The sequence below is a fragment of the Vombatus ursinus genome, unplaced genomic scaffold (assembly GCF_900497805.2).
Source record: "Vombatus ursinus unplaced genomic scaffold, bare-nosed wombat genome assembly UNPS02007612.1, whole genome shotgun sequence".
Classification (NCBI taxonomy): domain Eukaryota; kingdom Metazoa; phylum Chordata; class Mammalia; order Diprotodontia; family Vombatidae; genus Vombatus; species Vombatus ursinus.
In genome coordinates, this window is record NW_020947390.1 from 3,620,669 (window position 1) to 3,637,331 (window position 16,663).

Sequence of the window (16,663 nt, forward strand, 5' to 3'; positions counted from 1 at the left end):
GTGTGTGTGTGTGTGTGTGTGTGTGTGTGTGTGTGTGTGTGTGTGTGTACTGTTTTTCCCATTACGGTGCTAGCACTTTGAAATCAGGGACTATTTTGCTTTTGTCTTTATACCCCAAGTGCCTAGAATAGTACTTGGCACATAGTACTTAATAAATGCTTAGTTACTAATGAAAAGATAAGGATGTTTTCGTCTAATGTATCCTACATATCCTATCACACAATAGTGTGATTTGGAAGTCCAAAATACTCATGTAATTCTAGATAGCCAGGATAGTGAGTTTCAAGTTCAAACTACTAATTGTAGTAAGTCTGGAGGAAGGAGACTTAGGAAGGACATGATAGCTTTCTTCCAGTGTTGGAAAGGCTGTCACATAGCAGCGAGTTTAGCCCTGCTCTTCTTGGCCCCAGAGAGCATCTGTGTTGAGGTCTGGGCATCCTCGATCAGCCTTGGAGGTCATCTGATTGTAGATCTAGAGCTGGACAAGGCTTCAGGGGCTATCTAGTCCGATGCCCTCATTTTATAGATTAGGAGTCAAAGTATCATTGAAGTTACATGGCCAATTTAACAAATCCCGAAAGCTCCAGGAGGGAGTAGAATCAAGAACATCGGGGGCAGAATGAGTTTTGGCAACAAAGAGAACCACTTAATCTTCTGAGACTGCAATGAAGAAGAGATGAAAAAACTAGATTTGAGGTGCAGATGAGGAAGCTCACCATACCTTATCTCCTGTTTCTTTGCTAGGACAGAGAGGGCCGGGAATGGAATTGATAAGCTTAAAGGGAAAAAAAAAGTTTTAAAAAGCCTCTATATGGGGTAATAATTAGTCAGCCAGAAATTAATAAAAAAAGTACTGTCATGGATCTGTGGGACCCTGGTTTGTAATAGTATGTATTGGTAGTGAATCCATTCAGTACGGTTTCATGAGTAAAATACTACCTCCTACATGAAGACTTCCATGGTCGCCCTCTCACCATCCCCACTCCCTATTAGTAACAATTTTACTGCACTTATACCTTATCCACTATTACACTATATACTTCACAAGAACATAGACTCTGACCTATCTAAGCTGTGTACCTCCCTTAGCCTCTAGGACAATGCTTTGCACAAATTCTTAATAAATGTTTAATGAATAAATGAAGGTAAAATGTATGATTTCCCCCAGCAGTGTTATGTAATTAGAAAAACAAAGCAGAAATGGTGATCATAAGAGTGACGCAGGACTAACAAGTAACAGGGAAGAAATATAGGGAGGACAAGGAAACCTGGTCTCATGACTGAAGGAAAAATATCTTGTTGAAATGACTGACCATGGACAACATTGTGTATGGAGAAAGTAAAAACCACACAGAGATAATATACCAAAAGAACAGGGAGGAAGTCAAGGGCAAATGGGTAGGTACTGGAGGAATGTGGTGGTAGTATAGTTGGACAACATGATCAGCAGAGTTTCAGAGTTTAAAATCTTACTGCTAGAACAGTTTTAGGTGATGTTGAGGTCTAAGATATGATCATATCTATAGATGGCTGAAGCAAAGTGAATATGGAAATCATAGGAACTGAGATTCTGGAAAGATGACAGTTAAAGTAATGTTATCAAAAACATGAATAGCAGGGCATGGAGAACATGAGACACAGTCACTAAAACTCTGTTAGGGTAAAAGGTATATTTATTGAAACTTGCCTAAACCAAGTTGAGAGTAAATAAAAGTCAATATGGTTTTACACATCAGGCAGTAAATTTATGAAGTTTGCTCCCCAAAAGGTAATACTGACAATGTTTGGACCAATGTATGAGTAAGAATCATAAATAACCACCAAGAAAGGAGATAATAATGGTATTTTGTACCTTATATTGGGTTTTTTTTAGTGTAGATTATTAGAAAGACCTTGAATTAAATTTATCAAATGTCAGTACAAATTGATGTTTCCATAGCACTAGAAAATTTGCAAAGAACTTTACCTACATTTTTCTCATTTGAACCTAACAACAACTCTGTGAGGTAGGTACTAAAGTTATTATTATCCCCATTTTATGGATAAGGAAACTGAGGCTCAGACCGTTTAAATAATTTGACTATATAAAGTATCAGAGGTCCAGTGAAGCAGATCATCTTGTCCAGTTCTTTGTCTGGTGTGCCAGGTGACTCTGCCACCTTCCTATGTGCTAGATATACAAAGACAAAAAAAGATTCCATTCCATAAAGAAACTTACATTCTAATGGTATATACAACATGTAAAATTCAGTCCTTGAATCAGACTCGATATGTTAATTTTTGTCTATATGTTTTGGTGTTTTGCAAAGAACATGGGTCACTTATGTTATACATAATTTAAAATATTAAAATGCACACTTAATCTAATTCAATCAAAATATTATATATTAGCAGTCCTGTGGTGTTAAGCATCTGCTTATTTATGGCATTGTAATAGACACTGTTTGAATTCTGCTAAAATAGTAAAGATTATTGCATTAAAAAATTATAATTTAATTAGATGTTGTAGCTATAGTGGACAGACAGAAGGTATAATAGGAGAAAACTAGAAAAAAAAAGACACCATTCAGTAGCCCTTAGGAAGCCTTATCTCTACAAAAAACTTGGAGGCCTTGAGTACAAAAAAATGGAGGCCCTACTCCTTCATTTAAGAAGCTCTAGAATCTGGAAAATACCTTTTGGAGTCTAACATGCCAGAATACTGAAGTTCCAAATTATATTTAAAACATTCAAGAAGATTAACTTTTAACTCTGCTGTTGATTTAATTCTGCTAAGGGAACATGCCATAAGCAGTCTTTGCAGGTCCACTCTTATCTCCTCCTAAACCTTTACTTCTATCCTAACAGCTTCACTCTTTCCATCTGTGCTGAACTATCCCCTAGCTCATTCCAGTGTACTCTTTGAAATTTCCATCAACCACAAAGTCCCCTGTGTTCTCAGACTTATCAATCAACATTCCTTCCACCACCTTTATTTGACAGAAACTGCCTCTGCCATGGGACACCAGGTAACTGAAAACTCTTACCCAAGGGCAATTCTTCTCACTCTTGGATTTACAGGGTTAGGGTTAGGGTTAGAGTTAGTTAGGGGTTAGGGTATGGATTGATGTTTTACAAAGAAAATGGGTCACCTATATTACACACAATTTAAAATATTAAAATGTACACTTAATCTAATTCAATTAAAATAGTATAAGCAGCCCTATATTATAAAGCATCTATTTCTAATACTATTAAAATATTTCTTTCTTGAATTGTTTACATTTCTACATGGAAAAATGATATTTGTACTCATGAGACCTTTCTATTAGGGTAGTTGGAGGGGAAAAATATATGTGTATATATACATATATATGTACATATACATATACATATATGTGTGTATATATATATATATATAGACAGAGGGCACAGGATGAGTTGAAGATGAAGGGATGCTATCTAAAAAATAAAATTAAGAGGTGAGAGGATTATACTGGGAAAAGGAGAAAGGGAGAGGTAGAATGGAGTAAATTATCTCACATAAAACAGACAAGAAAAAGCTTTTCTATTACAGTGGAGGGGAAGAGGGGGAGCTGAGAGGGAATGAATGAATCTTACTCTCATCAGAGTTGGCTTAAGGAGGGAATAACATACACAGTCAATTAGGTATGGAAATCTATCTTGCCCTACCGGAAAATAGGGGGGAAGAGGATAAGAGAGGGGTGGGTGGTAGAAGGGAGGGCAGATTGGGATAAGATCAGAAGCAAACACTTTTGAGGAGGGACAGGGTCAAAGGAGAGAACAGAATAAATGGGGAGTGGGATAGGATAAAGGGAAATAAAGTTAGTTTTTCACAATATGACTATTATGGAAGTGTTTTGCATGACTACACATGCATAACCTATATCGAGTTGCTTGCCTTCCCAATGAGGGTAGGTGGGAAGGGAGGAAGGGAGAGAATTTGGAACCCAAAGTTTTAAAAACAAATGTTAAAAATTGTTTTTACATGCAACTGGAAGATATGATATACAGGCAATAGGGTATAGAAATCTATCCTGCCCTAGAGGAAAATAGAAGGGGAAAGGGATGAGGGGGTGATAGAAGGAAGGGCATATTAGGGGAAGGGGTGTTCAGAATGCACGCCATCTTGGGGTGGGGGGAGGGGAAAGATGGGGAGAAATTTTGAAACTCAAAATGTTGTGGAAGTGAATGTTGAAAACTAAAAACAAATAATTTAGAATATTTTTCTTATGCGTAGGCTCCTTATACTTAAATAACTCTTTTGTTCAAAAATCTTCATTGCTCCCTACTGTCTTCTAAATAAAGTTCTAATATCTTTTACCTGGACCTGAAGGCTCCCCCACAACCTAGAGTTACCCTACTTTTCCAGCCTTATCTCATATTAATTGCCCTCACATACTCTATGTTCTAATCAAATTGAACTTTTCTCTGCCCACTGAGCATGTATCTACATGCCTTTATTCAAGCTATACTTTATGCCTGGGATGATAATAATGAGAAGGAGGATGAGGATAATGATAGCTTACATATTTATAGTTCTTTAAGATTTAAATCTCTTCATCTATTAAATTGCTATTCTTTAAACCTAATTCACAGGATAATAGATTCATTGACCTTTATACTAGAAGGAGATATAGAACCTTTCTAGTCCAAACCCCTCATTTTTTACAGATGAGGAATCTGAGGGTTAGGAAGGTTAAGTGACTTCTCCATGGTTATACAGGTAATAGACACCAGAGGCCCAGGAATTCAAGTTCAGGACCCCTAATGCCAAATCCAACATTCTTTATACTTCATCACACTGCCTCTTATTTGCATCTCTTTTATCAAGACTTCCCTTATTGTGAGTAACAATATTCCCCCCTCAGATTTCACAACACACTTTTTTACCCCTCTAATGAGCTCAATTAAAAATTAAATACATCCTAAGTGTAAGGTAGCAGTTAGGTGGCTGTGGCACAGTGCGAGACGTGGAGTAAGAAAGACTTGTCTTTGTGAGTTCAAATCTGGCCTCAGACACTTACTAGCTGTGTGATCCTGGGCAAGTCACTTAACCCTGTTTGCCTCAGTTTCCTCATCTTTAAAGTGAGCTGAAGAAGGAAATGAAAAACCATTCCAGTATCTTTGCCAGGAAGACCCCAGATGTGGTTTAAAGAATTGTACACAAATAAACAAGAACAAGAAGTACAAAGTACCAGACTAGGCATAAGCAAAGGAAAGAGAGAGAGAGAGAGAGAGAGAGAGAGAGAGTCTCAGAACAGAAAAATCTAACAATCTGCTATATACAAAAAAAAAAACATTAAAATGTGCAAACAATGAAAATGAGAGGCTGAAACAAAATTTATTATGCAACACATGATTCCAAAAAACAGGAGCTGCACTCATGCTATCAGAAAAGGCAAAAATAAAAATTCATGTTATAAAGAGAAATGAACAAGGAAACTTTTGTACTTAAAAGAACAACAGACATGAACCAATATCAGTGCTAAACTTCATGCAGCAAACAACCTTAGTATCTAAATTCATATAGGAAAAGTTAAGTGAATTGTAAAAAGATGTAGATAGTAGCACAACAATTATGGATGTTAATGTGCCTCTCTCACAACTTGACTAATATAAAAAAGATTAGAAAAGTATAAAACAAAAGTCTCTTCTCTAGATATCCAAGAATTAAGACCTTTAAGATTTAGAATCTTCTGAATGGAAATGTTAATGGATATACATATATCTCAGGATCACATGGTACCTTTACAAAAATAGATCATGCACCAAATCACAAAGAAATTATCAATTTAAAAGGAAAAAAATAGAAATACTGACCACATCCTTTATAAAACATAAAGATACAAATGAAAATTTAATAATTGTGTCTTAAATGAGTGGGTCAAAGATCAAATCATAAAAACACAAACTGTGAATGAGAATTATGACAGCAAGAATCTATATCAAAATGTCTTGGATGTAGCTAAAGCAGCCCTTGAAGACCAGCCAAGATGGTAAGTAGAAGTCAGGATATATAAGCTCCCCCAAAAGAAGAGAATGACTCTAATATTTAATCTACAGACACAACCTCAAAAGAAAAATATAGTTTACACACAAGTTCAACTAAAATTCCTAGAAGAAACAGGTTCTTTTTAAGTATTTCACAAATAGTTTATAATTTAAATGAGAGCTCTAGAGGAAAGAATGGGTAAAGAAATAAGAGCTATGCATGATTATGGATTATGTTTATGGATTTCTTCCAAAAGGCAAAAAATGCAAGCTTATTACCAAGAATAACACTCAGTAAAATTTAGCATAATCCTACAGAGGGAAAAAAAAATTATCTTTAATGAAATAGAAGACTTCCAAGCATTCTTGATGACAAGTCCAAATCTGAGTAGAAACTTTGAAATACAAACACAAGAGTCAAGAGAAACATAAAAAGGTAAACACACAAATGCAATCATAAGGGACTAAACAAGGTTAAACTGTTTATATTCTTATATGGGAAGGTGATACATGTGTCTCCTCAGAATTCTAGCATCAGGGGCAATAGATGGAATTAAGATAGAGGTCCTGGGATTAGTTTTGTTATATTTTTATGGTCTTTTAAAAGAGGGAGGGTGGGGGTAGAGGAATATATTGGGAGGGAGAAATGGGGGAAATTATTTCACAATCAAGATGTACAAGTAGAAGACTATACAAACACAGAGGAAGGGGTAGAAGAGTGGGCAACACTGGGACCTCACTTTCACTTGTCAAAGGGTGGAAAAATATGCACAGAGAGTTGGGTACAGAATTACATTTGTATGTAATTGAGGTAGTCCCTTGAAATTGTTTCAATTTGCATTTCTCCAGTCAATAGCTATTTAGAGCACCTTCTCATATGGCTATAGATAGCTTTGATTACTTCATCTGAAAATTGTTCATATCCCTTGATCATTTATCAATTGGGGAATGGCTCCTATTTTTATAAATTTGACTCAGTTTTCTATATATTTGAGAAATGAGGCCTTTATCAGAGAAACTTGCACCAATTTTTTTTCATAGTTATGATTGCTAAATATATTTCCCTCTATCCTATTCCCCACCCCATTTATTCTATTCTCTCTCACCCTGTCCCTCGTCAAAACTGGTTTGCTTCTGACTACTGCCTCCCTCAATCCGCCCTCCCTTTTATCACCCCCCCGTTTTCTTGTCCCCTCCCCCTCCTACTTTCTGTAGGGTGAGATAAATTTCTATACCCAAATGAGTGGGTATATTATTCTCTCTTTGAGCCAATTCTGATGAGATTTAGGTTCACTCCAACCTCCCCCATCTTCTCCTCCACTGTAAAAGCTTTTGATCTCTTTTATGTGATAATTTACCCCATTCTACCCTCTCCCTTTCCCTTTCTCCCAGTGCATTCTTTTTTCTCACCCCTTTTATTTTTCAGATAACCTTTCATATTCAACTATAATGAGAAAGTTTTTATGAGTTACAAGTGTCACCTTCCCATGTAGAAATGTAAACAGTTTAACCTTATTAAGTCCCTTATGATTTCCCTTTGCTGTTTACCTTTTTATGCTTCTCTTGAGTCTTGTATTTGAAAGTCAAATTTTCTATTCAGCTCTGGTCTTTTCATCAAGAATGCTTGAAAGTCCTCTATTTCATTAAATGTCCATTTTCCCCCCTAAAGTAGAAGTAGAAGCTGCTAAATCTTGTGTTATCCTGACTTGGTTCCACAACGCTTAAATTGTTTCTGGCTGGTTGCAATATTCTCTCCTTGACCTGGGAGCTCTGAAATTTAGCTATAATATTCCTGGGAGTTTTCATTTTGGCATCTCTTTTAGGAAGTGATCAGTGGATTCTTTCCATTTCTATTTTACCCTTTGGTTCTAGAATATCAGGACAGTTTTCCTTGATAATTTCTTGAAAGATGATGTCTAGGCTCCTTTTTTGATCATGACTTTCAGGGAGTCCAATAATTTTTTTAATTATCTCTTCTGGATCTATTTTCCAGGTCAGTTGTTTTTCCAATGAAATATTTCACATTATCTTTTATTTTTCATTCTTTTAATTTTGTTTTACTGTTTCTTGATCTCTCATAGAGTCATTAGCTTCTATTTGCTCAATTCCAGTTTTTAAGGAATTATTTTCTTCATTGAGCTTTCATACCTCTTTTTCTATTTGGCCAATTCTACTTTTTAAGGAGTTCTTCTCTAGTCAAATTTTGTGCCTCTTTTTCCATTTGGCCAATTCTGCTTTTCAAGGCATTCTTCTCCTCCTTGGCTTTTTGTACCTCTTGTGCCATTTGGCCTATTCTGTTTTTAAGGTGTCATTTTCTTCAGTTTTGTGTGTGTGTGTGTGTGTGTGTGTGTCTCCTTTACCAAGTTGTTGACTCATTTTTCATGATTTTCTTGAATCACTCTCATTTTTCTTCTCAAGTTTTCTTCTACCTTTCTTACTTGATTTTCAAAATCCTTTTTGAGCTCTTCCATGGCCTGAGACCAATTCATATTTTTCTTGGAGACTTTGGATGTTGGAGCTTTGACTGTGTTATCTTCTACTGAGTATGTATTTTGATCTTCCTTGTCACCATAGTAACTTTCTATGGTCAGAATTTTTTCTGGTGTTTGCTCATTTTTCCAGTCTATTTCTTGACTTTTATCTCTTGTTAAAGTGGGACTCTGCTTCCTGGATGGAGGGCACATCCCAAGCTTCAGGGCTTTTGTGCAGCTGTTTTCAGAGATACTTCTAGGGACATGTAAGTTTTCAGTTCTTCCATGGTGGTAGGACCTAAGGAGAGGTGCATTTACTACTCTCCTGGCCTGTGCCCTGGTCTGTGAGTGATCACAAGCACTCTTCTCTTCCTTGGAACTGTGATGAGGGTCCCCACTCCACTACAGCTGCAAGCTCTGGTGTGCTAGTGCTCCTCCTCACTCCCAAGGCTTGCTCCTGGTTTACCAGCGCCTGGTCTGCACTGACACAGCCTGCACTAGACTGTGCCCTACTCCTACCCGGGTACAACAGTTTCCTGCTGACCTTGTAAGTTGTCTTTGGCTAGAAAATTATTTCACCCCTCCCTTTTGTGGGTTCTGCCACTTCAGGAGTTGTTTTGTGATATTATTTAATGGTTTTTGGGGAGAGTTCAGGCGAGTGACTGCCTTTTCTCCGCCATCTTGGCTCCGCCTCCCAAATATTGTCTTGATACTTAAACTTGAGTCAAATCGGGGAAGGAAAACCATACACAAATATCCCTAATGAACATCACATTTTTAAAAAAAATATTAGCAAGGATACAACAGCAATAAATGACAAAGATTGTACACTACTACCCAGTTGGATTTTCACTAGGAATACAGAGATGATTCAATATTAAGAAAACTATCAACATAATTAATCATACTAATAACAGGAACAATAAAAACCTCATGTTTATATCAATAGCTACAGAAAAAGCTTTTTACAAGATACAACACCCATTCCTGTTAAAAAAAAAAAACACTACCACTAAAAAATATAGGAATAAATATGTCTTTCTTTAATATGATAAGTAATATTTAAAACTAAAAGTCAGTATTACATATGATGAAGATAAACTAGAGGTCTTTACATTGAGGTCAGGTATAACAAGGAAGCCCATCACTATTATTGTTTGATATAGTGACAGAAATGCTTGGTATAGCAATAAGACAAGACAAAGGAATTGAGGGAATAAGCATAGGCAAAGAGGAAGCAAAATTATTGCTTTTTCGCAGGTGATATGGTGGTTTACTTAGATAACCCTAGAGTATTAAATTAATTGAAACAATAACTTCAGCAAAGTTGCAGGATATAAAATAAATGCATATAAATATCAACATCTTGGTTTACTACCAAGAAGACCCAGCTTGAAGAGAAAGATTCCATTCAAAATAACCACAGAATATAGAAAATATTTGGGAGTGTACCTGCCAAGACACACACAGGAACTGTATGAATACAACTACCAAAAAAACCTTTACCCAAACACCTAAATAATTGGAGAAATATTGATTGATCATAGATATGATTGCATACCTATAGAGCAACTAGGTTATACAGTTGATAGAGCATTAGTTCTAGAATCAGGAAGGACCTGAATTTAAATCTGGCTTGAGACACTACCTGTGTGACACTGGGCAAGTCACTTAACCTGTTTCCTCAACTATAAAATGAGGGTAATAACAGCACCTATGTCACAAAACTGAGTGGGGGTCAAATGAGATAATATTTATAAAGTGCTTAGCACAATACCCAGCATTTAATAGGTATTTTATAAATACTTATTCCCTTTCCTCCCACTGGTCAGTTAAACCAATATAATAAAAATGACAATACTACCTAAACAAGTTTACTTGTTCAGTGCAGGACCAATCACACTTCCAAAGGATTACTTTGTATAGCTAGAACAAAATAATAATGAAACTTTTTCATCTGGATGAATAAAAAATAAAGAATCTTAATGGAAATAATGGCAGAAAGTAGAAAATAAGGAAGCCTAAGAATAATAGATTTCAAACTTTACTACAATGCAGTAATTATCAAAATGATTTGATGCTGATGAGGAAATAGGTCAATCATTGGACAAATTAGGCATACAAGGTACAGAATCAAAGGAGCACAGTAGCTTAGTGTTTGATAACTTAAAAGACCCAAGCTACTGGGATGAGAACTCACTATTGAACAAAAAACTACTGAGAAAACTGGAAAGCAGTTTGACAGAAATGAGTTTATAGGCCAACATCTAGCTCATAAAGATCATATACAGCAGTCCTTAGAGGTAAAAATATATCTCTGGCACCATATGTTAACAAAATATACTGAGGCAGAGTCAAGATGTTGAAATAAACAGAAGTACAACCTACCTTACCCACCAAACCTGCTCCACAAAGATCTAGAAACCTCACCAGACCAAATTCTGATTGGGAAATCCAAGAAAAAGGTACAATGAATCATTTTTCCAGCCCAAGGAAGCTCAGACAGAGAGGTGTAAAAATAGTAAGGAACGGAGTCTCAGCAGGAGCAAGCTGCATGGAGCATTCCAGCACCCAGGGACAAAAAGAGAATGAACCAGGGCAGGAATCAACTGAGAAGGAAGATTCCAAAGTATCCCTGAACTAGTTACTGTACTAGGATACAAGAATGGGTGCCATCTGTCAGCTCTGTCAGTATCTTGTTCTAGGTCAGGTAAAAGAGGAGCAGACCCAGAGCAGTTACTAGGGTGGCCCTAGCTCTGTCCTGAGCAGGAAACAATTTCAGAAGCAAACAGCTGTGTGGCTTGGATCCCAGGAGCATAACAGGAACTGGGTTCTAGCCTACAGCCCAGTTCCATAGTAGAATAACCAGGTTGTAAAAGTCCCAGAACAAAGGGGAACCTAAGTTTGGGCACTTTGAACATGCAGAGTCTCCTAGCAGGCTAATAATGGCTGTGTTCAGCAATATCTATTGAAATTTACAACCAGGGATTAGCCAAAATCACACCTGGGTCAGGAACTTGTAGAGCTTGGACCAGGAAGGCAGTGAGCACATTTGGCCCAGAATCACATAATTTTGGAAGCACTGAAAGCTTGCAGGCCTCCAGCCTGAGCTGTGAATACAGCAGAAGGATATAAGAGAACAGGAGCTCAGGTCAAATATTGTCTCCAGAAGTGGGCAAAGCCCAGTACTCACATAAAGTCCAAAGTCAAGAAGTAGGCTAGAAGAAAAAAAAAAGAATCCCACCATAAAGAGATATTATGGTAACAGGAAAGTTCAAGACACAAACCCAGAAGAAGAGAATGATTCTACTTAGAACCAAAGAAGTTGTAAAAATCTGAAAGAGGGAGATTTTTTTCTTTTTTTTCTGATTCTGTCCCAAAGAAGGGCATTCATATATTCTTAAGGAATATAAGTATATTTCAGAATGTTGGAGAAAGACATTAATAAAAATAAAGGAAAAAACTAAAATGGTATCTTTCAGAGGAGTATGTCAGTAGAGGTCAACAAGAATGCCCATTTTCACAAGGCTAAATGTGGTTCCCCCAAATCAGAAAAGATCTGAATGAACACGTGAATTACTCTTTCTAATCTGACAGACATTCTATTCTTTTTTTTTTTGTGGTTAGGCAATGGAGTTAAGTGACTTGCCCAGGGTCACACAGCTAGTAAGTGTTATGGGTCTGAATCTGGATTTGAATTCAGGTCCTCCTGAATCCAGGGCCACTGTTCTATCCACTGTGCCACCTAGCTGCCCCTCTGACAGACATTCTAGCAGAACAGTATAGACCCCAAACATTGAAGCCTATCATTTTATTTCATTCCAAAAACATGCCAACAATAATGTTAGAAACCAAACTGGTTTCCTCTAACAATGCTTGACTTTTATGTAGAGTTGGCAGGAACCTTAGAGTTCAGTTACCTCATTTTATAGATGAGGAAACTGAGGCCCAAGAGGTGACATACCCAAGGACACACAGTATCTGAGCCAGAATTCGGACCCACATCCTCTAACTTCAAGAATACCCAGGAGCCTTTACATTTAACCTAATAGTAGCTTGAAAGTAGTAAATATCCCACCAGCCTCCAATGAAAACATGCTCAAAAAAGATAACAATGAATGTTTTCCAAATAATCAGTGAAATAATCCAGATGTAATTATAAACATTTGAGTCAGTATGGTGTTAGTAAAATGGAACGAGAGTCAGGGGATGTGGGTTTTTAGTCCTGGCCTTGCAAGTCACCTCTCCTCTTTGGATATCAGGTTGTCTGTAAAATGAAAGAACTGGACAAGATGGCCTCTAATTCTGAGGTTTGGAATTCTAATATCTATTTTGAATTTCCTCAACTGCAAAACTTGGTACAACCATGTTCAAAGCTGATAAAGTATGGAACAATTTAGTGTGGATTGGTGTTCTTACTACCTAGCTAAAAAAAGCTTTCAAGCAGTTCTGATTATGTAATAGCACTCTGAAGTACGAGGCCTCTAGGATACAGTAATATTGCTCTCAGTTATGAGCCACTATTGGAGTTCATCTCCTTCTGACAAAGTCTTTGATCTTTATAATGGTCTTTATAACATCTAGTGATTGTTCCTTGCCATCAAAGAATAATAAGTATGTCCACTACTCTTTCTGTGGGATGGTGCTTTGTGTGGAAAAGTCACTAATTTGATTTCCTTCTGCCCTAAGGTTTATGAGATACTGTGAATAACTCAATAGCTTAGTATGGGAAGAAGAAGCACCTTAATTCAGTGTTAATTTTTGTTTATTCAAAATTATTAATTGTTAATTCTTGACAAGAAATTCTTAACCTCTTACTCTCAGACCTGACACACCGTGTCCAAACCTCAGTTTGTACCTACAATTTATTAAATCTTTTAAAATGCACTAATGAAATGGACATATAGTAAACCTACCTTAAAAGACCACTCCAGGAAAATCCCTTAATGTATGGGATTTTCCTAAATAAGATGACACAGCAAGCATAAAGTAGATATTTGGCTGGTCTAAAGCCAGTTTCCCTAGAGAGCAAAACTGGCAGACTTTAAATTCTGTGGAAAATGTATACTTTGTTTCCAGACTTCTGTGGTTACCTTCTATTATAAAACCCAGAAATATCTTGCCAATAAATACTGGTAAGCAGGGCACTTTGTAGCTATTCCATTTGGTTGTTCTTTGGAAATGAATATAGGCAATGTTCCCTTCCTCTTGAAAGTTGATTCAGTCTGTGGAAAGAAACACACAGACAAACCCAAAGAGGTAGATCTGTTTTATTAGTTAATTGTGAAAATATTTATCAATAAGTATATATACATATGTGTGGAGTATATTTTGATAAAGCAAGTTCTTAAGTATTCTGCTTGGATACTTGGAAAATGACCTTCATATTTAGATATATATATTTTTTTTGCTTAAACAGTACCATGATAAATCCAGGAAAATGTCCCCTTTTTTGCAGCTGATTTTTTTTATTGTAAAGTATTTGTACAAATACTTTACAACTGTGACTAATATGAAAATGTTTTACATGATTGCACATATATAACCTATATCAAATTGCTTACCATTTTAGGAAGGGGGCGGGGAGGGTGAAAATTTTGGAACTCAAAATCTTGTAAAAATGAATGTTAAGAATTGTCTTTACATATAATTGGGGGGAAAGATAAAATACTATTAAAAATAAAAACTAAAAAAAAAACAATACTAGTATGTTATAAATTGGAAAGAAGAAAGAAGAGGTTTTACCAAATTTTACTACCAAAACGAGGGAGAGTCAAAACAGAGAAAACTATAAGCCAATATCAGCAAGGAGACCACAGCAACATATTGTAAAGCTTATACACTATGACCAGGCTAGATTTATACCATGAATGCAGTGCTGGTTCCATATTATGAAAACTACAAACACAATTGACCACGTTAATAAGAAAAACAACAAAAATCTTATGATTATATTAATAGATAAAGAAAAATACTTTGAGAAGATACAATACTTATTCTTGTTTAAACAAACAAAAAAAATAAACCCTGGAAAGCATAGGAATAAATGGAGTTTTCCTTAAAATGATCACACGCACACACACACACACACACACACACACACACAAAATCAAGTAAGCATCATCTGCAATGAGGATAAATTAGAGGCCTTTCCAATAACATCCTAGCACTAAGAGGGAGCCAATGGATTATTTCTATACTGTCTAGCATAGTGCCTTGTAAATAATAAACACTCATTTTTTGTTGAATTTATTCATTGAATCCTTGAAACCAGAGACTTGTATCCCTCATAGAAACTAACATATGGAAGACACTCAGTTAATATTTACTGAATGAGTTTTTCAAGAATGCCCTTAAGTGCATTGGTATTGATGTTTGATTGTCAGAGGTGGTCAGTTTCAATCAATTATGACCTTTCTTCCGACTTTGCATAGCATTCCTCTCATTTTTTAATCATATTTTTTGTGCTATAAGTTATATATACTATATGTTGTATGTATGGTTTTCATTTACCCAAGCACAAGGACTGTGTCTTAACTATCTTTATATTTTCCATAAATCCTAGAATATTTCTTTGTTCAGAGAAAGCACTTAATAAGTCATCGGTTAATGGAAGACCTTGTATTTTCTTTTATATTTTGGTATTGTACTCAAGGTAATGCATATACTGCCCTCTAATGGCATAAGAGAACATGCATTCTATATAGTTTAGAACATGCTTACAGTATTGGGTTAGATTATTGTAAATATAATAAATGGACTAACCTGAGCATCCATAAATCATTCTTTTTTTAACTTACCAAAATTTATTTGGATCACCTATATGTATAATTTAGCTTTTCCACATAATATGTAAAATATATTTTCAATTCAATTCAGTATTTCAATATATCTGAGTTTATCAATGTGGGCACTACTTTTACCAAGCCTAACAGCAGTCATTTCATACTTTCTCTTCCAGTACAATTTATCTTTTCACAAGTATTCCACTGTTAATCTACCTACCATACTATAGACCTTCCCTTGATTCTATAAATATTCCACAGGTGTTAGTGAAGCATTCAATTTTATCCAAAGAATAATTTTCCTGTCAACTACTTTTCACTGCTTTGCAGATTGATAATTCTAGTAATATGTCATACTTCTCCATAATATTTTGCAAATGAGCTTGAATTTTACTCTTTAACAGAATTGCCCTCGCTTGGCTACCACGTTTCTTTGTTTGGCAAGGAAATTGTATATTTTATTGGCTGAGACCACCTCTAAGGTCTTTACACTTTCTTATTGCAACAGCTGTGTTGCCTTGGTTAAAGTTATGTGAGAAATGGGGAAAGGGAAGAAGAAGAAGGGAAGGGAAAGGAAGAAATATTTCTATAATGCCTATTACGTGCTAGGTACTGTGGTAAACACTTTTTACAAATATTATCTCACTTGATCCTCACAACAATCCTGTGAAGTAGGGTGTTGTTATTACCCCCATTTTACAGTTGAAGACATGAAGCAAAGAGAGGATAAGTGACTTTCCTAGGGTCACACAGCTAATAAGTGTCTTAATGCTGCATTTGAACTCAACTCTTCTGATTCCAGGTCCAGAATTTTATCCACTGTTCCTCTGAGATGGTGATAAGAGTCCATGTCTAGACCAAGATGACCAAGTGTCTATGAAATCATTTCTTGTTGCCTTTGGATACATAATGAAACCAACTCTGCCAACTCCTTTATTTGAATTTTTGAGGAGAACCTGTGAGATGGACCTCCATTTAGTTATGATTCATGTCTATCTTCTGGTTTGATGTATGTTGTTGTTTATTTGTCCTTCATTTTCAAAGAGGACCAATGACATTAGAGGATGATGTCTTAATGAATTGAATTTAAGTGAGGCACAATTGCACAAAGTTGTCAGCCTCACTCTCTCTTCCAGAGTCATTAAAGTCCAATGGCAAGACAAAAGTCAAGACAGCTGGTGATGGCCCCAGATGCAGTGGATGACCTTGACATCTTCAGTGTCTGACCAAGCTCTAAGCACTCCACAGCATGCGCTTCAGCTGCCTTCGTGGCTATTAGAATAAATTGCTTTTATCCACCCATTCCACCAGGGGAAGTCTTCACATGCACGGGACAGACACCCCCCTAACACACTGGTGGATTTGTGTCCAACTGGTTACTGTCAACCTAGTTTAGCCCATCTGCTAGACACT

The 16,663-nt window shown here is 36.2% G+C and overlaps 1 protein-coding gene across 1 annotated transcript in view; it reads left to right on the forward strand.

Annotated features, from left to right (window-relative positions):
- CEP126 (centrosomal protein 126) overlaps positions 1-16,308 on the forward strand; it is a 94,584-nt gene extending 78,276 nt beyond the window's left edge. Inside the window, exon 11 of the mRNA XM_027849557.1 lies at positions 16,053-16,308. Coding sequence (XP_027705358.1) covers positions 16,053-16,106 — 54 coding nt within the window. The 3' untranslated portion in view covers positions 16,107-16,308. The remainder of the gene's footprint in view (positions 1-16,052) is intronic.
- The last annotated feature ends 355 nt before the right edge of the window (positions 16,309-16,663 follow it).